The sequence below is a fragment of the Dipodomys ordii genome, unplaced genomic scaffold (assembly GCF_000151885.1).
Source record: "Dipodomys ordii isolate 6190 unplaced genomic scaffold, Dord_2.0 Scaffold64, whole genome shotgun sequence".
Taxonomy (NCBI): Eukaryota; Metazoa; Chordata; class Mammalia; order Rodentia; family Heteromyidae; genus Dipodomys; species Dipodomys ordii.
The window spans coordinates 4,137,862-4,160,327 of NW_012267280.1; the positions used below are offsets into that span (position 1 = coordinate 4,137,862).

Below are 22,466 nucleotides of genomic sequence, written 5' to 3' on the forward strand. Positions count from 1 at the left end.
CCCCACGACCGACAAAAAAAAAAAAAAAAGAGGCTGAGATCTGAGGCTACTGATTCGAAGCCAGCAAAAGCAGGCAAATCTTTGAGACTCCTATCTCCCATTAACCAGCAGAAAGGTGGAAGTGAATTGTAGCTCCAGTGCTAGAGCACCAGCCTTGAGTAGAAAAGCCAAGAGTGCAAGGCCCTGAGTTCAAGCCCCAGTATCAGCACAGATAAAATAAGAAGGCACTGCTTTCTTGCAGGGTTCTGCTGCAGGTGGCTGCAACTATGATCCCTGTCTTCGGTCTGTGGCCGCTGCTCCCAGGATGTGGGTGGGGAGGGAGGAAGGAGCCGGGGAGAAGGAGAATGAGCTCCATCCTTTTACAGCAAGAGGCAGAATCCAACCTACGCAAGGCCAAGCAGGGTTACATTCAGCGCTGTGAGGACCACGACAAGGCCCGCTTCTTGATGGTCAAGGCTGAGGAGGAACAGGCAGGTGCTGGCCCCGGGGTGGGCAGTGCAGCCTCCAAGACCCTGGACAAACGGCGACGCCTAGAGGAGGAGGCTAAGAACAAGGTGATGGTGGATGGGCAGCAGAGGGGAGGGTCAAAGCTGAGCCCAAGGGCAGGGCAGTGCACGCGCTTGCATGCATTTGTGTGTGCGTGTGTGTGTGTGCGCGCGCACGTGCACGTGCGCGCGTGCGCCCACCCATTGTAATGCTTGAATTCAGGGCCTGGGTGCTGTCCCTTAGCTTTTTCAGTTAACGCTGACCCTCTACCACTTGAGTCATAACCCCTCTTCCAGCTTTTTGCTGGTTCATTGGAGAGAGGAGTCTCATAGACTTTCCTGCCTCAGCTGGCTTCGATGCATGATCCTCAGATCTCAGCCTCCTGAGGAGCCTAAGATTACAGGTGTGAGGCACCAGCTCTCAGATCAAGGCTTTTGATGCATCATGAAATTTCCCACCTCCAGGCCTTTGCCAGAACTGAATATTTTTCCAGAAATGTCTTTCCTGCCCTTCCTGCCCGGTTCCTCAGTGGGGTTTTTCTGTGTCACTTCTGGCTAGGCCCTGAGGACTGAGCCCAGGCTGAGCCTCTTGTCCCGTCCACCCCCCCGCAGGCAGAGGAAGCCATGGCCACCTATCGCACGTGTGTGGCTGACGCAAAGACACAGAAGCAGGAGCTGGAGGACACCAAGGTGACCGCGCTGCGACAGCTCCAAGAGGTGATCCGGCAGAGTGACCAGACCATCAAGACGGTATGTGCCTGTGTGTGAGGGGGGCTGGGTATGTGGGGGGCTGAGCTGAGGTCCAGCCCTGCTGACGGTGTGTCCTTGCTGCTGCCCACAGGCCACCATCTCCTACTACCAGCTGATGCACATGCAGACGGCGCCCCTGCCCGTCCACTTCCAGATGCTGTGTGAGAGCAGCAAACTCTATGACCTGGGCCAGCAGTATGCATCCCATGTACGCCAGCTGCAGCGTGGGGAAGAGCCTGACGTACGCTACGACTTCGAGCCGCACATCTCAGCCAATGCCTGGTACCGCAGCGGGATCCAGACCTACCCCCTGCAAAGGGTGGGCATGGGAGGAGCCTCCCTAGCTCACCGTGACCTCCCCCCATCCTTAAACCCCTTACCTCCAGGTCTCCAGTCCTGCGTGCCCGGAAGGGCAGCTTCAATGTTGGTGACACAGCAGCAGCCCAGGCTCCCAGCAACCCCCCAGAGGAAGGTGGGCCCAGTGAAGGGTCACCAGCCAAGGAGCGCAGGGGTGAGTGCCTGCAGGAGTCTGGGCCGTGCTGATGTCCTGTGGCCCTGCCACTTTTCTCTGAGAGATGCCTCCACTGCCGCCTCTTCTTCGCTGCAGGTGGACGAGGACACCAGGTGCACAAATCATGGCCAATCTCCATCTCAGACTCCGACAGCGGCCTTGACCCCAGCCCTGGCTCAGGTGAAGGGACTGTGCACGATGGGGTTCAGATGCCCCCTCCCCTGCCTCTGGCCTCCACTGGCTTTTCTCACTGTGGGGGTCAAAGGTGTTTGTCCTAAGCTGGACACCAGTCGTTCATGCCTGTAATCCTAGCTACTCAGGAGGCTGAGATCTGAGGATCGAGGTTCAAAGCCAGCCCAGGCAGGAAAGTCTATGAGACTCTTATCTCCAATAAACCACTAGAAAACCGGAAGTGGTGCTATGGCTCAAGTGGTAGAGCGCTTGCCTTTAGCTGAAGCGCTCAAGGGCAGCGCTTAGGCCCAGAATTCAAGCCCTCACCTAACAACAACAACAACAAAAGATGTTTGTCCTAGAGCTCCTAGACCTGGTACCATGAATCTGATGGCCCTGTTCCCTGCCCAGGAGATTTCAAGAAGTTTGAACGGACATCGTCCAGTGGCACCATGTCGTCCAGCGAGGAGTTGGTGGAGCAGGAGGGTGGTGACGGTGCGTTGGCCTTTGAACACTTGGGTGGGGGTGGGACAGGGAATCTGGGCATGGTCCGTGGTCCACCCCCTTCCAGTCTGTGATGCTGGCTTTCCATCCTGCTGCCAGCTGACCTCAGTGACATCACCCCCGAGCTGCCCGTGGCTGTGCCCAGTGGGCCTTTCCGCCACGTGGGACTGTCCAAGGCAGCCCGCACACATCGGCTGAGGAAGCTCCGCACGCCTGCCAAGTGCCGGGAGTGTAACAGCTATGTCTACTTCCAGGGGGCAGAATGCGAGGAGGTACGTGGCAGGCCTGGGATAGGAGTTTTTAAGAAGAAAGGTGGGGATGTGGCTTAAGTAGTAAGACACCTGCCTAAAAAGTAGGAGGCCTTAAGTTCAAGCGTCAGTACCTCCAGAAACACAGATGGGCTTTGTGGGAATGGATCTGTTATCTCAGGCAAAGAGCATGGCTAGTGCAAAGGCCCTGGCGCTGTGGTAGAAAAACCAAGGTGGGGGCTGGGAAGGTGGCTCAGTGGTAGAGTACTTGCCTTGCATGCCTGAGGCCCTGGGTTCAATTCCTCAGCACCACATAAGCAAAAAGAAAAAAGCCGGAAGTGGCGCTGTGGCTCAAGTGGTAGAGTGCTAGCCTTGAGCTGAAGAGCTGAGGGACAGCGCCCAGGCCCAGAGTTCAGGCCCCACGACCGACAAAAAAAAGAAAAAGAAAAACCAAAGGTTGGAATTTCCTTCCAACCAAAAGGGATTTTGTGTAGCCAGGCAGGAGTCGGGCTTGTGTTTTCAGAAGGTACAATGAGGAATTTCAGGGAAGAGGCAGGTGAAGCCCAGCATCTGAACTGCGTGTCGAGAGGGATTGGGGTTCACTTTTTCCTGGTCCTCTAGTGCTGCCTGGCCTGTCACAAGAAATGTCTGGAGACTCTGGCCATCCAGTGTGGCCACAAGAAACTGCAGGGCCGTCTGCAGCTCTTTGGCCAGGACTTCAGCCAGGCAGCCCAGGGCACCCCAGACGGCGTGCCCTTCATCATTAAGAAGTGCGTCTGTGAGATTGAGCGGCGTGCGCTGCGCACCAAGGTGTGACACTGTGACGCAAGGGGGTGCGGTGTCCTGGGAGGGCTGGGAGCGTGGGCGGAGCAGCAGGTGATCGCATCTCCTCAGGGCATCTACCGGGTGAACGGCGTGAAAACGCGTGTAGAGAAGCTGTGCCAGGCTTTTGAGAATGGCAAGGAGCTGGTGGAACTGTCACAGGCCTTGCCACACGACATAAGCAACGTCCTCAAGCTCTATCTGCGCCAGGTGAGATGGGAAGGTGGGCTAAAGTCGAGGCTGACTGCAGAGCTAGCAACGGGAAGAATTGTGGCCAGGGAAAGTACCAAAGTGTGTTAGGCTGGAGGCGAGGCTGGATCAGTGTGGGCAGGATCGGTGGAGGTGAGGCTAACTGGGTAGGCAGGAGCAATTGACAGGGGCAAAACTGCTAGGATAAGGTGGTGGCTGGTGCAGCAGTGGGTGGGGCCTGATGAGGGGGCGGGGCCTGGGCACCTGGAACATTATACAAGTCTGGGTTGGGAGGGATGGGGACATGGAAGGCAAACTCAGGCCTGAAGCTGGACAGCCTATGGAGCGGCGCCCTGTGGCTGGTGGGTGTGGCTGGAGCAGGAGTCTTGCTAGGATATAGGCCACCTAACCAGGTCCTGACACACATTGCTTCGTAGCTTCCCGAGCCGCTCATCTCCTTTCGCCTTTACCACGAGCTCGTGGGCCTGGCCAAGGAGAGCCTGAAGGCTGAAGCCGAGGCCAAAGCCGCATCCCGGGGCCGGCAGGATGGGTCTGAGAGCGAGGCAGCTACTGAGGCCATGGTGGGCCGCCTACGAGAGCTCCTGCAGGACCTGCCAGCCAAGAACCGGGCCACGCTGCAGTATCTGTTGCGACACCTGCGCAGGTGAGTTCCCCCCCCCCATCCCCAGGCCAGGTACAGGGTGGCAGGAATCCCTGGGAAACCCCTCACACAACATCCTGCACCCTCCTGGACCCTTAGGATCGTGGAGGTAGAGGAGGACAACAAGATGACCCCAGGGAATCTGGGGATTGTCTTTGGACCCACGCTGCTGCGGCCCCGGCCTACTGAGGCCACCGTCTCCCTCTCATCCCTGGTGGACTATCCCCACCAGGCCCGCGTGATCGAGGCCCTCATCGTCCACTACAGCCTGGTCTTTGAGGAGGAGTCTGAGGAGGCACCCGAGGGCCAGGTGAGGCTTGGGTCTGACTGAGCTGTCCTCCTGGCAAAATAAGTACCACTGACTTATGGGATGGAGACACAAAGCATACTGGGAAAGGCTGGTTTGGACTAATCAGCCAGAGAGGCCAGTGAGGTATGGTAAGCAGAGAACTGGATGAAACATGAGTCCTAAAGGAGAGCCTCAGGAGGAGTTGGGAAGTTGGCTCAGTGGTAAAGTGCTTGCCTCACATGCACGAAGCCCTGGGTTCAATTCCTCAGCACCACATAAGCAGGAAAAAAAAACATGCAAAGACCCTGTGGTCCCTTCCCTCAAATCAGAACTCTCCTATTTCCCATTGCTTATCCATCCCCAGCAGTGTCTGCCAGGAGCACTATACCTCATTGATGGGTTTTTTTTTCCCTTCTGTCATGGGGCTTGAACTCTGGGCCTGGGCGCTGTCCCTCAGCTGTTCAGCTCAAGGCTAGCACTCTACCACTAGAACCATAGCGCCATTTCCAGCCTTTTCTGCTTATGTGGTGCTGAGGAATCGAACCCAGGGCCTCATGCATGCAAGACAAACACTACCACTGAGCCACCTTCCCAGCCCTATGGGTTGCTTTTTGTTTGTTTTTTTGGTGCCAGTACTGGGGCTTGAACTCAGGGCCTGGGCACTGTCCCTTAGCTTTCTTGCTCAAGGCTCGCATTATTCCAGTCAAGCCACAGTTCCAGTTCTGGTTTTCTGGTGGTTAGTTGGAGATGTCTCAGGAACTTTTCTACCCAAGCGGCCTTTGAACCATGATCCTCAGATCTCAGCCTCCTGAGTAGCTAGGATTACAGACATGAGCCACTGGTACCTGGCTTACTGCTCTGTTTTAGTTTTTTGCCCCCCCCTTTTTTTCAAGCTTTAGAAACTGTTTATTCTTTCTCCCTTGTATTTTGTTACCTATCTCTGGGTATCTCTTGGTGTCTTTGGGTTTCTTCTGGCTGCCAATCTAAGTGGGACCCTATGAGCCCGGGAAGCTGTGAGCCCTGAACCCCAGAGTTTGCAGCCTGGGGCTCCAGTGCCGGCATCTGTGCTGGCTTGGCCATCTGGTTAGAATATCTACTCAATGAAAGAGCACTGAGGAGAAGCTCCCATGGGGTTGGGGGACAGGCATGTGATGTCTCCTGATCCTGTAAGAGCCAGCGTTCACTAGCTGCGTTGCTAGTGGCTCATGCCCATAATCTAGCTACTCCAGAGACTGAGATCTGAGTCAAGGTTTGAAGCCAGAGATCTTATCTCCAGTTAACCAGTAAAGAGCCAAAAGTGGAGGTATGGCTCAAGTGGTAAAGTGCCTGCCTTGAGCAAAAGAGCAAAGGAATTCAAGCCCCAGTAGCAGTACCAAAAGAAAAAGCAGGGCCAGGCCTGTTTTAAAAACGCTCCCCTGGAAGAAAACAGCTAGGATGGGGCTGGGTGAGTGAGGCTCTTCCATGACTCCTTCCCTGCTGCAGGGTGGACCATGTAACCAGCGGGCCGAGGTGGTGGTGCTGATGCCCCACTTGGAGACGGGTGTGGAGGCTGCCTTCACCCTACAGGAGGAGGCTGAGGATGGAGGCCAAGGTGAGTGGGTGGCTCTGACCAGTGAGTACACATGATACAGTGGGAGGTATGTCCTGTGGGCTCATCAGCTGTTCACTGGCTCCTTTAATGTGGTGTAAGCACAAGCAACGCAGCTCTTCTCCAAGATGGTCACCTGTGCCAGAAAAGGAGCATATAATGAATGATGCCTGTGTGTGTCGAGTCTCTGGGTACAAGCATCAGGCCAGGACACTTTCCTGGAGCCTAGGTTTCAAGAGGGAATAAAGACAATCAGGTGCTGGTGGCTCACACCTGTAATCCTAAACTACTCAGGAGGCTGAGATCTGAGGATTGTGGTTCAAAGCCAGCCCTGGTGGGAAAGTCCATGAGACTCATATCTCCAATTAACCGCCAAAAAGCTGGAAGGGGAGCTGTGGTTCAAGTGGTAGAGTGCAAAAGCTCAAAGACAGCACCGAGGTGCGGAGTTCCAGCCCCAAGGATATCTGGGGTGTCCAAGCCAGGTGCCCTTCTGATCACAGGATGTCTGTCTGTCTCTACCTTGCCTTCCTAGAATCCCAAGTCGCCTCCAATGATTCAGACTCAGAGCTAGAGGAGACCTCAGACCCCCTGTCATCGTCAGATGCCAGTGCCCTGCACCAGCTTAGCTTCTCCGACAAGCAGGAGGATGAGGCTGGACTAGAAGGGGGTCCCCAAAGCCACAGGGGCAGTGAGGAGCAGCTGGGTAGCGAGGATGAGGTGGGTGGGACTCATCAGCTGTCCACATACAATACCAACCATTCCAACAACGTGGCACCAGCCCCGCTGCCCACCATGAGGCTCCGAGGTGGGCATCTTGCGGCGGGCACCTGCCAGCAAAGGAGGCCTCAGTTTGTGTGAGATGATGGTAGGGACCATTGCTGGCCACTTTCCCTCTGGGCTCTACCTCTCTGGACTGTACTGAGCTTTGAAGCACGACTCAGTCTGATGCCCGGGATCACTGGAATTGGACATCACCGGCCACCTCCTCCCAGAAGCTTCCGGCAACACAGGGGACAGTGGACCTGTGGAAGGCACCTGTGTCTTCTCCACACCCAAGCTGGCCCTGGCTCAGCTGGGCAAGTCTTTGCTCTTGGGTGAAGTCTTGGCTTTCTTACTTGTACCACAAGCTTGGGTGGACACACCCAGAGAACTCCCTCCACCCCGCCTCCTACTTTCTGGGGGTGCAGAACCCATCGTAGCCTCTTCTTGCTGTAGTCTTGGGGAAATGCAGTGCCTTGAGGGGGTGCCCATGCTGGGCGCTGTGGGGCTGGAGATGGAGGCTGAGCCAGCAGATGCAGCTGCAGGGCTGGTTTGGACACCTGGGGTTAGGAACACTGCAAAATCGCTTACAGGTCACTCTGTAGTTCTCTGACACACATCTATTTTGCTTACAATAAAGTTTTAAAATCTTGTCTGTTTTCTGTGACAGTGGCAGCCTGGGGCGGAGGCCAGTGCGGGGGACAATGGGGAGGCGGCTATGGCAGTGTCTTCACTTCCTCAAAGCCCAGGGTTGTGGGGCACAAATCCCTGCCACTGTCCCCGGGAGGTGACAAGCCCACATGGCTGTCAGATGACTGCTTCCTGACTCACAGTTTGGGACTGTGCGGTGGAACTGTCCATTTGTGTGCAGCGTATGTTCTCCAGCTATGGGGTCCCTGTGTCAGGTCTTTGGACACCAAGGGCTAGAATCATTGCCAATGTAGAACTGGACACTGCAATTAAAAAAAAAATTGCTAGTATTGGAGTTTGAACTTAGGGCATCCCCTTCCCACTTGACTTTCAAAGCTCAAGGTTGGTGCTCTACTGCCTGAATCATAGAACTTCCAGATTTTTGCTGGTTAGTTGGCAATAAGTCCCATGAATTTTCTGCTTGGGCTGGCTTTGAACTGGGATCCTCCAGGTCTCAACATGAGTAGCTAGAATTACAAGCATGAGCTACTGGTGCACTGCTGCTAAATTTTTTTTTTTTTTCTAAGGCTAGCAGTCTACCACTTAAGTCACGCATTGATCCACTTCTAGCTTTCTGGTGGTTAACTGGAGTCTTAGACTTTCCTGACCAGGCTGGCTTCGAACCACAATCCAGATTTCAGCCTCTTGAATAGCTAAAATTACAGGTGTGAGGCACCAGTGCCCACCTTATTTGTCAGTCAGGGGGCTTGAACTCTGGGTCTGGGCACTGTCCTTCAGCTCTTCATCTCAAGGCTAGCACTCTAACATTTGAGCCACAGGACAACTTCCAGTTTTCTGGTGGTTGTATTACAGATAAGAGTCTCACGGGCTTTCCTGCCTGGGCTGGCTTTGAACTGCGATCCTTAGATCTCAGCCTTCTGAGTAGCTAGGATTACAGGTGGGAGCCACCAGTGCCTGGCTGCCTAGTTATTTTTGAGATGGAATTTCACAGACTGTTTTTCTCTGGGCTGGCTCTTAACCACAGATCTCCAGATCTAACTCCAGAGTAGCTAGAATCATAGGCATGATGTACACTGACACTTGCCTTCAGATTTTTTGGGGGACAGGCCCAAAGCCTTTGCAGGCTATGCAGCACTCGATACTCAGCTACACTCTCACACATTCAGCTGGGAGCCTCAGGCTAAGCATAGGTTCCTGTCCCTTGGACCAGTCTTAACCCAAGGGATGGGCCTAGGGGCTGTTACAGGCAGGGAAAGCTGGCGGGATTCATGGCTGCTGAAGATAACTGCCTGCAGGCCCTGGCTTTGCTAGTCTCTTCCTGTGAAGCCGTAGCCCTCAGGCCCAGATAAGCAACCTGATACTCCTTGGGAAGACCAGAGGAGCAGCCTTGGGAGGGGGTGAGGAGATGCACAGCCAGCATGCTGCAGAGAGCCCGGCTCTCTGGGTAAACAGACACCTGGCGCTCAGCCAGGTCTTGGTGCCTGCAAGTTGCCTGTGGTCACTTTCATGCCACAAGCAGAGTTGAGGAAATGTGTCACACACTGTCTCACATGTGAAGTTGAAAATACTGTCTGGTTCTTTACCAAAAGAAAAAGAAAACAACAGGGCTAGATATGTGGCTCAGTGGTAAGAGTGCTTGCCTAGCATGTATGAAGCCTGGGTTTGATTCCTTAGTACCACATACACAGAAAAAGCCAGAAGTGGTAGAGTGCTAGCCTTGAGCAAAAGAGGCTCAGCGGCAGCGCCCAGCCCTGAGTTCAAGCCCTAGGACTGGAAAAACAAAAATCCATAATTGGTTAAGCTAGGCTTAATGGAGCGGTGGTAAATACAAACCTTGAGTGAAAAAGGCAAGTGACAGTGTACCCAAGCCCTGAGTTCAAATCCCAGTTCCAACATACCCACACCCACCCACACCCCTCCCCACACAGAGCCAGGCATTGGTGGCTCACACTTGTAATCCTAGCTACCCAGGATGCCGAGATAGAAGGACTGTGGTTCAAAGCCAAGCCAAGCAGGAAAGTCCGTGAGGCTCTTACTGCCAACTAACTACTAAAATGCAGGAAACAGCACTATGGCTCAAGTCATAGGTAGCAGTACTAGTCTTGAGCAAGCAAAAGACCTCAGGGACAGTGACTAGGCCGTGAGTTCAAGCTCCCCACCAAACACACACAAAAAAAAACAAAAACAAAAAACCACACACACACACAAATTTGTTGATCCCCAATCTACAGTTTTTTCTTGTGCTAGGGATAGAAACCAAGGACCTTGTGCATACTAAGTGTGGCCACCACTGAGTCACAACCTCAGCTCAATTTATGTTTTTTGAGAGGTCACAAGAATTAAGGAAATGGAACTGTGCTTACTCACACAGTAAATGTCACGAGAAAGCCACTAGAACCTTGTGCTTCTTGTAAACAGGGCTTTGAAGCTTTTTGTGTGTGTGTGTGTGTGTGTGTGTGTGTGTGTGACAGAGATGAATGCAGATCCTCTACCTCTGAGTCATCTCAGCTCATATTTTGGTTTTGAAACAGGCTTTTTTGTTAATCATGGGGCTTGAATTCAGGGCCTGAGCCCTGTCCCTAAGTTCTTTTGCTCACTTAAGGTTAAGTATTATAGCTTTTGAGCCATAGTGCCACTTCCTGCTTTTTAGTAGTTGGGAGATAAAGAGCCTCACGGTCTTTCCTGCCCAGGCTGACTTTGAACTGCAATCTGAAGATCTCAGCCTCCTGAGGTTACGATTACAGATGTGAGCACCAGTGCCCAGCCATCTCTGCATTTATTTTGCAAGTCCTGGGGCTTGAACTCAGGGCCTGAGCCTTGTTGCTGAACTTCTTTGCTCAAGGCTAGTACTCTCTCACTTGAGCCATGTACCACTTCTGGCTTTTTTCTCTTTATGTGATACTGAGGAATCGAACCTAGGGCTTCATACATCTAGGCGAGTACTCTACCACTAAGCCACATTCCCCACCCACATATCTGTATTCTCTACCTATTGATTAATTGGATTGCTGGTCTTTGTATTTTTTCTTGCTATGGAACCCACACCGGTGAATTCTATTCTCTTACCCTCAACTTGAATAACTAAGGTTACAGGCATGCATCACTATGCCTAGCTGTCTTTATTATTGAATCATAGTTTTTAAAAAACATTTATAGATATTATGTCACCAGATACATGCTTTCCAAAATCTTATTGATCTGGTGATATTGGGGCCTCTCACACTTGCTGGACAGGTAAACTATTGTTGAGCCAAATCTTGTCTTTTCTTTCCCCTCTAGGAACTGGAGTTTGAATGTAGGGCCTCATGTTCTCACTTGGCTTTTTCACTCGATTGATACTCTTAATACTTGAGCTACACCTCCACTTCCTCCAGCTCAATCTGGGAAAAGCAACTTGAAGCCACAATACACCTCCTTCCTAAGACGTAACCAACCACATTCAGCAGATATCGGTATAGGCCTGGTAGGCCAACAGTGCATGCCACGTGAGCCTGGCATGCCTCAAATACGCCACCCACGCCTGGTGTGTACCCAAAAGAAATGAAGATGTTCCATGTCAAATAGGAATAAGGTTGGTGGAAGAGCTCAGTGGCGGAATGCTTACCTAGTGCTTACATGTGAGGGAAGCCTGGGACCCATCCCCAGAATGAGAGGAAAAAAGAGAAAACAGCTAGCACACGGATGTTCATGGCAGTACTATGAAGAGCAGCCAGGTGGGGACAGGATAAGCAGCCATGGACTGATGGACATGCACAGCACCCTCTGTCCACAGTGTGGTTCACCCACAGGGAACCTAACTCAGTCACACCAGCACCAGCCTAGAATTCTCAGTCCTGCCTGGGCTACATGACATAGTCTGTCTCTCTCTCTCACCCACATCCACACCCACACACAAACACCCACACACATGGTTATTAAAAAGAACAATTGAACCAGGTGCCAGTAGCTCACGCCTGTAATTACTTAGGAGGCTGAGATCTGAGGGATTAAAGTTTGAAGCCAGCTTGGGCAGAAAAATCTGAGATGTCATTTCCATCCTTTTTTGGTGCTGGTCCCTGAGCTTTTCTGCTCAAGGCTAGCAGTCTACCACTTGAGCCACAGCTCCACTAATTGAAGATAAGAGTCCCATGGACATTCCTGTCTGAGCTGGCTTTGAGCTGTGAGCCTCACGGCTCAGCCTCCTGAGTAAGATTATAGGCATGAGGCACTGGTGCCTGGCTTTCACCTCTAACTGGCAAAATGCTAGACTGTAGGCATGAATCAAATGGTAGAATGGCAGCCAAGGGCACATAAGAACCAGAGTTCAAGACCCTGTTCAGGCAAACAGAAATAAGCAGATGGACAGACCAACCTTCCCCGCAGAAGCAACTAGAGAACTAGAAAAGTCCTTGGCACAGGGCCTCCATCTGCTCTTGTAAAAGGGACAGGATCACTTAAGTAAGCACCCCTTGGGGTGAGGCGAGACAGGATTTACTGGAAAGCCTAAGGCCCCCATAGACAGATGAAGCCAGCTAGGAACTCACCCAGCTGACCCTTTGGGATCAGAGCAAGGAAAAAAAAACTTGTGTATTCTTGGCTTTTCAAACTTTTATTTACACAAAATAGTTTTCATTTTTCAAACATGAAACGTTCTCTGGTGGTTGAACTCCAAGTGAGGTGTACATCCCAGCCCAGGCACACATGGAGGCTGATTCACCGTGAGCTCCAAGGCCACCCGGGTCAGGGAGCTTCCCTGTGGGTTCAGCCTGTGGAGCCAGCGCTGGCCTGTACAAGGTCCTGGGGCTACTGTTGAACACCAGCTGGCCTCCGGCCCCAGTGGGCCACAGACACCCTCACCCCAGGACACGTAAAAGGAGGTGGTAGCCACGATGGGAGGGAGGTGCAGGCAGATCCCTCCAGAGCAGGTGGGGGCATCCATCTTGGAGGAGACAGAGCTCACATCCATCTGTCCCATCCATTTTGGAGGCTGGGCAAGAGGAGTAAAATGACACATGAGCCAGGCACAGGGCAGGCACACGTGCCCAGACCATGTAACTATAGGGCAGCCCCTGAACTCAGAGGCTGGAACCCAGCAACCACCAGGTCACCCAGACATAGGGACCACAGCTGCATCTAGTCAGAGCCAAAGAGGACAGCCTGCCAGGGGCAGGGGAGGCTCTCATTGGCACACATGCTGCTTTCCTAACTCTGCGTCCACCCAGGAGTGGGGTTTCAAGTCTCCTTCCTACAGGCCCAGATGGAGGTGAGGGGGTTCAGTCCCCTGCCACGTGAATGACAGCTCTTGTTTTTTTTTGTGTGCAATAATGGAGCTTGAACTTGGTTCACATCTTTTTTGGTCATTAATTGAAGACAAGGTCCCATGAACCTTCCTGTCTGGGCTGGCTTTGAACTGCCACCCTCAGATCTCAGCCTCCTGAGGAGCTAGGATTACAGGCATGAATCACCAGCACTCAGCTCAGCTCCTACTTCTAACCTAGACATGAGTGAAGGTAGGGACACCCTGCATGTCAGGGACCTGAGTTCCTGGAAGGGGGGCGGGGCATAAGCAGGAGCTGCAGCGTGCAGGCCCCACTCAGAATCCTGGCTGGGTTGAGTGACAGATGGATCCCTTCCAAGGACAGAGCTGAAACCTGCCTGAGGCCAGTATGGAGAAGACGGCCACCTCCAGCCCGCCTGTGACCTCACGTCTCACCTGATGGGGCGCCGCTACTGCACCAGGCGGTAAGTGATGTACCTGCCTGCTGTCTCGCTGGGCCGGATGATCTTCACCACCTGTGGAAGAATGCGCAGAGTTGCAGCAGCAGGCCTCTTGTGGTCATGCCAACAGTGGGCGGGGCATATGGCCCAGGTGCCAGCTCCTAGCAGCCTTCTGCTGTGCTGTAAGTGAAGAGTTGGGTCCCAAGGCTCTTCCAGGCCTCAAGGGTATGGGAACAAAGTCCCGACCTCTGTAGGCAGGTGCAGAGCAGTGGGGCCTCACCTGCCCTCGCTTTATCCCAAAGTAGCGGGCCACAGGGTCCCCAGCCTGGATCCTGGGCAGCTGGTTTTCTCGAAGTTTACTGGAAGGCAGTCAGGGAAAAGCCAGGCAGGAGTTTTGGTGGAGGTGGGATTTAAGGGGCTCCAAGGACAGAGTGGGAGGGGGCTGTACACAGGAGGACCTGATAAAGGATACTATCGAGCCAGAAGTTCTGTCACCTCCTCCTTGGTCATGACCACGTGCTCCGGGACCAGCTGTGGAGAAAGCAAGCCCCTAGTCATCAGTGGGGGATGGAAACAGACTACACTGGGACCCCAGGGAGATGGTGGGGGCAAAAGGGAGGTGGAAGGGGCCAGGAAATCACCTAAGGGGTTCTGTGGGATGAATACTGCAACCCAAGCACAGATTCTGCCCCCAACCCATCTCTTGTTCTGCAGCAGGTGGGAACCTGCTCTAGTCCCCTCGCCCCACCCCTCCCCAGCAGCCCTGCCCACCTCATGCTCCGTGATGTTGATGAGCAGCTCCTGCTGTAAGAACTGCTCCAGGATGTACTTGGGAGCCATGTCCACCAGAGACTGCAACATACAAACTGGTCACACGGAGCCTGGCCATGGTGCTTGAGTTAAGTCCCCTCCTGTCTGTTCCTCCTCCCACCCACCTCATCACTGCCCAGACCAGTATTCCAGGCAACCCGTGTGATGCCTTCTGCTGGTCAAGTCACCCTGAGATATGATGACCCTCTCCCCAATAAAGATGTGCCTTCCTGTGACCACATGAACACCACAGTCCAGGCTGGCCAAGGACAGAAATGCTTGCCACCCCACAAGCCTTCTGGGCTAAGTTCTATCCCAATGTCACACACTGCAGAGGCCTCCCTGGGGATCCCAGGCCTTGGTCCTTCTCCTGACCAAGCCAGTGTGGGACTGCGGGGCCCCTGCAGAGTCCCACCCCACCCAGGCAGAGCAACAGCTCAGAGGCCTACCAGACAGAGAGCCTCTGAGTGCCCCTACCACACCAACACTCAGGGGCTGAAGGGTATGGCACCTGCCACCCCAGCCCCCCTCCAATTGGAAGGGCAATAAATAGCCAAGATGAAACGGCCTCATGAGAAGCCTGGAATGAGGAAAGGGGAAAGGAAGTGAGGCACAGGGGCCGAGGTACACAGGCTGTAGCTGGGCCCCTGTGAATACCGGTCACCTCCCTCCAGCCCTCCACCAAACTTGTCCCTCACCCACCTGCTTGGCAGAGGGCGTCATCCCCTGCTGCACCACGATGAGCGCCCGTGTGATGTTCTCCTCCTGCATGCGCTGGCAGTACACCTTGATGGTCTTGATCCCGACCTTGGGCTCCTCTGGGGACACAAGCACCTGAGGTTGCTGTCCCCCTCCACCCCCACCCCGCCCTGCCCCGCCCCAGGTTGGTTCTAGCCTGCTTTCGGACTGGCTAGTCTTCATTGGAGTCAGTTTCCCCATTCACCAGGCAACACTTGAGCTGAAAAAGCCGTCAGGGATTGGCTGCCTCAGCACTAGCAAGCCAAAGGGAGCTGAGTTCCCCTGGCCTTCAGGTTCCTGTCCTGGATCTTGGGGCCCCAAGTGTTTGAGTCTTGGGAGTCATCTGAGTCATGTCTCACTGACTCCTAAGAACCTAAGAGAGAATGGCCAGCTGCTCACATTGAGATGAAAGCTGGCTGAGTGACCAGGGTGAAAAGGGCCACTGGTTTCTGCACTGCCCTCAGATAGGGCACAGGGCAGGTCACCCAGGAGCATAAAAATTAATGTGCTGCCGGGCACCAGTGGCTCATGCCTGTAATCCTAGCTACTCAGGAGGCTGAGATCTGAGGATCATTGTTCAAAGCCAGCCCCAGCAAGAAAGTCCATGAGACTCTTATCTCCAATAAACCACTAGAAAACTGGAAGTGGAGCTGTGTCTCAAGCAGTAGAGCACTCACCTTGAGCTGAAGAGCACAGAGACAGTGCCCAAGCCCAGAGTTCAAGCCCCATGACCAACCAAAAAAAAAAAAGAATTAATGTGCTAATGTAGACTCCAAGCAGGGCTGTTTTCATGATGAACATGTCTGCTTGCTCACAGTAACTCTCCTCAGGTAGGGGCATTATGTCAGACTGTGCTCTCTAAGTTCTCACACACAGTAAACCCTGAATCCCACATCACAATGGCATTGTTTGAAAAGAAAAACTTTCTGTTTGTTTTTTGAGGCCAGTACTAGGGCTTGAACTCACACCCTTGCTTGGTTTTTCCCCTTAAAGTTGCCTAGCACTCTACCACTTGAGCCATACCTCCACTTTCATCTTTTTGTGGGAAAACCAGAGATAAAAAAAGCCTCAGCTGGGCAGGGCGGTGGCTCACGCCTGTAATCCTAGCTACTCAGGAGGCTGAGATCTGAGGATCACAGTTCAAAGCCAGCCCAGGCAAGAAGCAAGAAAGTCTGCAAGACTCTTATCTCCAATAAAAAAAAAAAAAAACTACTCAGAAAACCAGAAGTTGCGCTGTAGCTCTAGTGGTAGTGTGCTCTCCTTGAACTGAAGAGCTAGGGGACAGCACCCAGGCACAGGGTTCAAGCCCCATGACCGATCAAAAAAAAAAAAGTCTCAGCTGGGCACTGGTGGCTTACGCCTATAATCCTAGCTACTCAGGAGGCTGAGATCTGAGGATTGCAACTCAAAGCCAGCCTGAGCAGGAAAGTCCGTGAGACTCTTATCGCCAATTAACCTACCAGAAAACCAGAAGTGGCACTGTGGCTCAAGTGGTAGAGTGCTTGCCTTGAGCTGAAGAGATCAGGGACAGTGCCCAGACCCAGAGTTCAAGCCCCACCACAGGGGGAAAAAAAAAAATCTCAGGAACTTTTCTATCCCGGGCTGACTTTGACTTTGACTGCAATCCTTGTGTCTCAGCCTCCTGAGTAGCTAGGATTACAGGCTTTGAACAGAAATTTTTTTTTTTTTTTTTTTTGTCGGTCATGGGGCTTGAACTCTGGGCCTGGGCGCTGTCCCTCAGCTCTTCAGCTCAAGGCGAGCGCTCTACCACTTGAGCTACAGCGCCACTTCCGCTTTTCTGGTGGTTTATTGGAGATAGGAGTCTCACAGTCTCTCCTGCCCGGGCTGGCTTTGAACCGTGATCCTCAGATCTCAGCCTCCTGAGTAGCTAGGATTACAGGCGTGAGCCACCAGTGCCCGGCTGAACAGGAAATTTTAAGGTAATTAAAATACAGGGAAGAGGGCTGGGAATGTGACTTAGTGGTAGAGTGCTTACATGAAGCCTTGGGTTCAACTCCTCAGTATCACATACACAGAAAAAGCCAGAAGTGGCACTGTGGCTCAAGTGCTAGTGCTAGCCTTGAGCAAAAGTAGCTCAGGGACAGTGCCCAGACCCTGAATTCAAGCCCCAGGACTGACAAAAAAAAGAAAAAAGGTACAGGGAAGATTAGTGTCCTACTGCACAGACTGATGTCCAGTACATAGATACAGTCCAAATGACATAGGGAGAAGCCACTTATTAGCAAAGAAGGCTCTGGAGCAACCAGCTGTATTGATACCTTGATTTGGGCCTTCAGGACTTTGAGAAAAAAGTCTAGTATTTGAGCCTCAACCCTGCACTACGGTATACCAGATAGCAGTGATGTCCCACTGTCTCGAGACCAAACTCAATACGGAGGCAAGCAACTGTGCACCAGTCTCTTCCAATAAACAATTCAGACACAGAGGACCCCTTGCAAAGGGTTACCTGAAACCATTCAGTATGTTATTGCCTGCCCATTCCCTTCATTCCAAACACCGAGTCACGCCTCCGACCTTCCAGGGCATTACAGTGAGACAGGAAAGGGGGTAGAGTGGGGAGAAGGGCAGCACTGCTGAGTAAGTAACAAGACAGGAACTAGGGGTCCTGACGAGACTGAGTGCTGTTCCTGGAAGAAGCATCTGAAGCCAATGCTGAAGGAGCAAAGGCTGGCAAAGCAAGGAGGGAGGAACTGCCAGGGCTCTGGAGGCAGGTGCAAGAGGAAAGGGATAAAGCCAAATCGCCAGGCCAAGAAGTAGGTCCTGAAATCACAGGTCGGTTACTAGGGATCTGGGCCTGTGATATGCTCATCTGTGGAGATGGACCATGAGAACTATAACACCTTCAGGGAAAAATTACTGTCACCGACCAGGACCACCAAGGTGCCTCACCTGGGAAGAAGACAAACATCTGGTCAGTAGGGTCATCATTGTGGGCTACCAGGACAGTAAGGTCAGTGCGCCGTGGCCGCCCTTCGCTTGGTTTGTCCCCAAACTGGGCTTTGAACTCCTCCAGTGTCTGGTCCAGTTCATCCTGGGTCACTAGGTAGCCTCGATCGTGGCACAGCTGCAGAGAGAAACAACCAGCTGACCTTGGCAGAAGGAGGAGCCCAAGCAAGCAAGCCACCTCTGCAGTCAACAAATCCTGAAGGTCAATATGGCTGAAGCACAGCCTGAGTGATGCTAGCTGCTGAGTGTTAAGATAGAGAGGTCACAGAGCACAGATTATGGGCCAAATGACTGAGCCACCATCTCATCACCCACAGGGTGAGACTAATAGCCCCAAAGTCCTCAATCCTGACAAAGATCACCTATCCCCACAGTTGTCTGGGACTATACGTATACCAAGTAGTGATAGCCAATCCTTTGCTGCTCTGCAAAGTGACTCCAAAGACAGAGATGGAGAGAGCTGTAACTTCTGGCTAGTGTGAGGGTACAGAGAGACTATCAGGCTGGTGGGTACTTTACTCAGAAAAGATGCTGAGCCTGGTGGCTCACACTTATAATCCTATCTACTCAACAATTCAGGTCTGAAGCCAGTCTGGGCAGAAAAGGCCAAGAGACTATTTTTTCCAGTTGTGGGGCTTGAACTCAGGGCTTGAGTGCTGCCCCTAAGCCTCTTTGTGCTCAAGGCTAGTGCTCTACCACTTGAGCCACGCACCACCTGTGGTTTTTGAGTGGTTAATTGGAGATAAGTCTCAGGGATACTTTTCTGCCTGGACTGGCTTTGAACTGTGATCCTAAATCCTCTCAAGTAGCTAGGATTACAGGCTTAAGCCACCTGGCGGCCAAGAAACTATATCTCCAATTAACAAGCAAAAATACTGGGCTGAGGGCTGGGAATGTGGCTCAGTAGGAAAGTGCTTGCCTACCATGAAAGAAACCCTGGGTTTGATTCCTCAGTACCACATAAGACCACAGAAGTGGTGCTGTGGCTCAAGTGATAAAGCACTAGCCTTGAGCAAAAGCAGCTCAGGGACAGTACCCAGGCCAAGCTCAAGCCCCAGGACTGGCAAAAAAAAAAAAAATTGAGCTGGAAGAACACCAGCTGTAAGCGAACATAAGGCCCTGAGTTCAAGTCCTGGTATTGGTGCGCGCACACACAGGACAAAAAGAATGGGAATCGGGTACAGTGGCGCATGCTTGTAATCCTAGCTTCTCAAGAGGCTGAGATCTCAGAATCATGGTTTGAAGCCTGCCCAAGCAGACTCCATATTAACCAGAAGAAAAAAAAATCCAGAAGAGTAGTTGTGGCTCAAGTGGAAGAGCACCAATCTTAAGCAAAAACACCCCACAAAAGATAGCACCTAGGCCCTGAGTTCAAGCCCCAGGACTGGCACACGCATAAAAAGGCCAGGCCGGGCTGCGGATAGTTTCCGGGCCGGGTGTCACCCACACTGCGCCCGCAGGAGCGACCCCGCCGCGGCTGAGCCCGAGGGGGGACTCAGATACGGCTAGGCCAGGGAGAGGGGCACCCACAACCACGGCTCGCCCGGGGAACGGGGACTCGCAGTGACGGCCACACCCGGGGGAAGGAGACGCGCCACGAGGGCTACGGCCGGATTTCCCTGCTTGCCTGCATGATAGTCTTGCGGATCTTCCACAGCCGATAGGTTTCCTCCTCGTCGTCCATGTTGCTGCCAGGTTTAGCAACCACGCATGCGCCAGTCAGGACCCGTAGGTACTGCGCCTGCGCCGAACGCCGGGTTAGTTCCTTTTACTCCGCTCCGCGGAAGGCTGTCCCAGAGAACGCCTAAATGTAGCAATATTTGGGAAGGCAGTGCTAAGGGCAACAAGGCGGAGCTTGGCTTCGGGAAACCTCGCCTAGGTAGACATCGCGGTCCTTGGCCGCAAGGGCTCTCGGAAGTTGTAGTTTCCGCTCCACTCTCCTCTCCGGCTGCAGTTTTTAGAATAACAGGAAGAGCCGACCAGAAATCTGAGACCCGTGGGGCCGGTGTGACTGATCTGTGCTACCCGTGGGCTCCGTGGGACCCGACCAGGCCATCGAGCCCTATGGGTTTTTTGTGTTTATTTTTTTCCGGCTGGCTCCGCGCTGCGTCCAAGATCAGGCTGGGTAGCCTTTGTTCCCTCCTCTGTGACGTTAATAATCAAGTCAGCCCCGCGCCGTGGCGGCTGCCTGTAATCCCAGCCCCCGGGAGGCTGAGGCGGAGGGGCTGGGTTCCAGACCAGCCTGGGCTGTGCTGGTGGCTCATGCTTGTAATCTTCGCTGCTCCAGAGGAAGACGGAGGGCCGGAAAGTCTATGAGACTCTTATCTCTGGTTAACCACCAGAAAGCCGGAAGTGGTGCTGTGGCTCAAAGTGGTGGAGCTAGCTAGTGCCCAGGCCGAGTTCAAGCCCCATGACCAAAAAAAGAAAGAAAAGAAAGAAGGAAGGGGCTGGGAAGGTGGCTCAATGGTAGAGTGCTTGCCTTGCATGCATGAGGCCCTGGGTTCGATTCCTCAGCACCACATAGGCAGAAAAAGCCGGAAGTGGCGCTGTGGCTCAAGTGAAGCTGAAGAGCTCAGGGACAGCGCCCAGGCCCAAGGACCAAAAGAAAGAAAAAAAGAAGCCAGAAGTAGATGTGTGGCTCAACTGATTGAGCACCAGATTTGAGTGAAAAAAGCTAAGGACAGTCCCCAGACCTGAGTTCAAGCCCCATTTACACACACACACACACACACGTCCCACATACATGACACAGATTTGTCTGAGATGTAGGAGAGGATGAAAGAAAAAGTCAAGTAGTACTAGGCTGAGTCCTAGTCAAACTTCATGTCCCAGAGCCAGTTGTGGTGGTACAAATCTGTGACCCCAGCATGCAGGTGGCTGAGACAGGAGGATTGTCAGTTGGACTCGTGCCTGAGCTGCTTATCCTTAGGAAAATGGAGGAGAATGGAAAAGGAATAGGCTAGACTCAATTGTCAACAGACTAGGGCCGCTCATTGCCAGTGAGGGGCACAGACCTTCCCACATACTCAGAGGTTGTGCAAGAGACTGGATTTGGGGGTGGGCTTTGTATAGGGCTGAACAAGGAAGCAGATTTTTTGTTATTGGTTGTGGGGCTTGAACTCTGGGCTTGGGCGCTGTCCTTCAGCTCTTCAGCTCAAGGCAAATGCTCTACCAATTGAGCCACAGTGCCACTTCCGGTTTTCTGGTGGTTTATTGGACATAAGAGTCTCGTGGACTTTCCTACCCGAGCTGGCTTTGAACTACAATCCTCCTGAGTAGCTAGGATTACAGGCATGAGCCACCAGCACCAGCTAGAAAGAAAAAAATAAAATAATAAAAGGGACATGGTCTCTTGGCGGCCCAGGGCGCTGTCCTTGGCCAGGCCTAGGCTCTGCCTGGGGTGAGGGGGACTGGTGGCCCAGCCTAGGTCAGAATAACCTGCCTGCGGCCAGGCATGTGGTCAAGCCTGTTGGTGTGCTCCTGGTGTCTTGCTTGACCTGGGGGAATAAGTCAGGAAACAATCCTTCATATTTCATCTTTAGATATATAAAAAAGACTGGGCCGAGGGGAGAGAGGCAAGTCTTTCATATAGCGTCTTTGGATACATTAAAAGTTGGAGCCTGGAACCAGTGGCTACTCAAGAGGCTGAAATCTGAGGATCGCAGTTCAAAGCCAGCCCAAGCAGAAAGTTCATGAGACTCTTTATCTCCAGTTAAAACCACCAGAAAACCAGAAGTGATGCTGTCAGGACAGTGCCCAAGCCTCAGGAAAAAAAAAAGTTGGGCCCAAAGGGGAGGCTGAAGAAAGGTCTTCCCTCCCCCCCCACCAAAGTTGTCTTTTTGGCTACTTCTTGCTGACATGGGTGCGTCCAGGAGTCACTGGGGCTGGGGTCTTCAGGGTCTAGGTCTGTGCTGGGCAGGGCAGTGCAGGCGAGTCCTCCGGTTGCCTGCAGTAATAGGATGGCCTTGATTTGCTCCCAGGTTGTGTTTTGAGTGAGAGCTGTTATACTGTTAAAGAGAAACCTTTGAAAAACGTGAGATCAGGTGAAAGGCTGACAAGGTGGCAGGATGGTTGATATGAATGACAGGAAAACACATCCTGAGCACAAGCCAGAAAAGTTCTATTTGGAGCATGAGTCCATATTGATTTAGAGTGGTTAAGGGTCCAGTGAGAGGCCTTGATCATTTCCTGTAAATAGCAAGTAACAAAGGTAAGAATGTAAGTTCCTGTCTAGTTAGAGGGTAGGCAAGCATGGACATTAGATGGGCAAGCTTATTAACTATTTATTTTTTGTCAGTAATGGGGCCTAAACTGTGGGCCTACGCACTGTCCCTCAGCTCTTCAGCTCAAGGCTGGTGCTCTACCACTTGAGCCACAGCGCCACTTCTGGCTTTTTCTGCTTATGTGGTGCTGAGGAATCAAACCCAGGACCTCATGCATGCAAGGCAAGCACTCTACCACTGAGCCACCTTCCCAGCCCAACTATTTTCTTTTGATCTCCTGGCTCTGGTTAATTTTGGAAGGGTGACTCCATTTAGGATGTGACATTATCTCCTCTTACTCCAGGACTAGTCTTTATTCTGGGGATCTAGGTGCTTGTTGCTGGGATGGCTTTTCCCAGTTGGC

General features: G+C 52.7%; 2 protein-coding genes across 2 annotated transcripts in view; one reads left to right on the forward strand and one right to left on the reverse strand.

Annotated features, from left to right (window-relative positions):
* Hmha1 (histocompatibility (minor) HA-1) overlaps nt 1-7,630 on the forward strand; it is a 28,539-nt gene extending 20,909 nt beyond the window's left edge. Inside the window, exons 14-26 of the mRNA XM_013022687.1 lie at nt 366-554; nt 1,098-1,235; nt 1,327-1,517; nt 1,622-1,746; nt 1,843-1,926; nt 2,329-2,412; nt 2,521-2,693; nt 3,291-3,479; nt 3,564-3,701; nt 4,118-4,344; nt 4,441-4,651; nt 6,113-6,221; nt 6,751-7,630. Coding sequence (XP_012878141.1) covers nt 366-554; nt 1,098-1,235; nt 1,327-1,517; nt 1,622-1,746; nt 1,843-1,926; nt 2,329-2,412; nt 2,521-2,693; nt 3,291-3,479; nt 3,564-3,701; nt 4,118-4,344; nt 4,441-4,651; nt 6,113-6,221; nt 6,751-7,076 — 2,184 coding nt within the window. The 3' untranslated portion in view covers nt 7,077-7,630. The remainder of the gene's footprint in view (nt 1-365; nt 555-1,097; nt 1,236-1,326; nt 1,518-1,621; nt 1,747-1,842; nt 1,927-2,328; nt 2,413-2,520; nt 2,694-3,290; nt 3,480-3,563; nt 3,702-4,117; nt 4,345-4,440; nt 4,652-6,112; nt 6,222-6,750) is intronic.
* A 4,571-nt stretch (nt 7,631-12,201) lies between these two features.
* Nucleotides 12,202-19,558, reverse strand: Polr2e (polymerase (RNA) II (DNA directed) polypeptide E, 25kDa). Its single transcript, XM_013022905.1, has 8 exons — nt 19,468-19,558; nt 17,784-17,958; nt 14,838-14,953; nt 14,097-14,177; nt 13,798-13,856; nt 13,606-13,684; nt 13,321-13,400; nt 12,202-12,594 (listed from the first exon to the last, which is right to left on the reverse strand). Exons 1-7 carry the CDS (start codon nt 19,522-19,524, stop codon nt 13,335-13,337), a joined length of 633 nt encoding a protein of 210 aa, XP_012878359.1. The 5' UTR covers nt 19,525-19,558; the 3' UTR covers nt 12,202-12,594; nt 13,321-13,334.
* Nucleotides 19,559-22,466: the final 2,908 nt, after the last annotated feature.

What these genes read in the sequence shown, in the direction of transcription:
- Polr2e (XM_013022905.1), bottom strand. Translation starts at nt 19,524, where the DNA reads ATGGACGACGAGGAGGAAACCTATCGGCTGTGGAAGATCCGCAAGACT. An exon ending in TGACGCCCTCTGCCAAGCAG is followed by an intron (nt 14,178 to 14,837) that starts GTGGGTGAGGGA and finishes TGTATGTTGCAG; the next exon opens with TCTCTGGTGGACATGGCTCC. An exon ending in TTGGGATAAAGCGAGGGCAG is followed by an intron (nt 13,401 to 13,605) that starts GTGAGGCCCCAC and finishes ATTCTTCCACAG; the next exon opens with GTGGTGAAGATCATCCGGCC.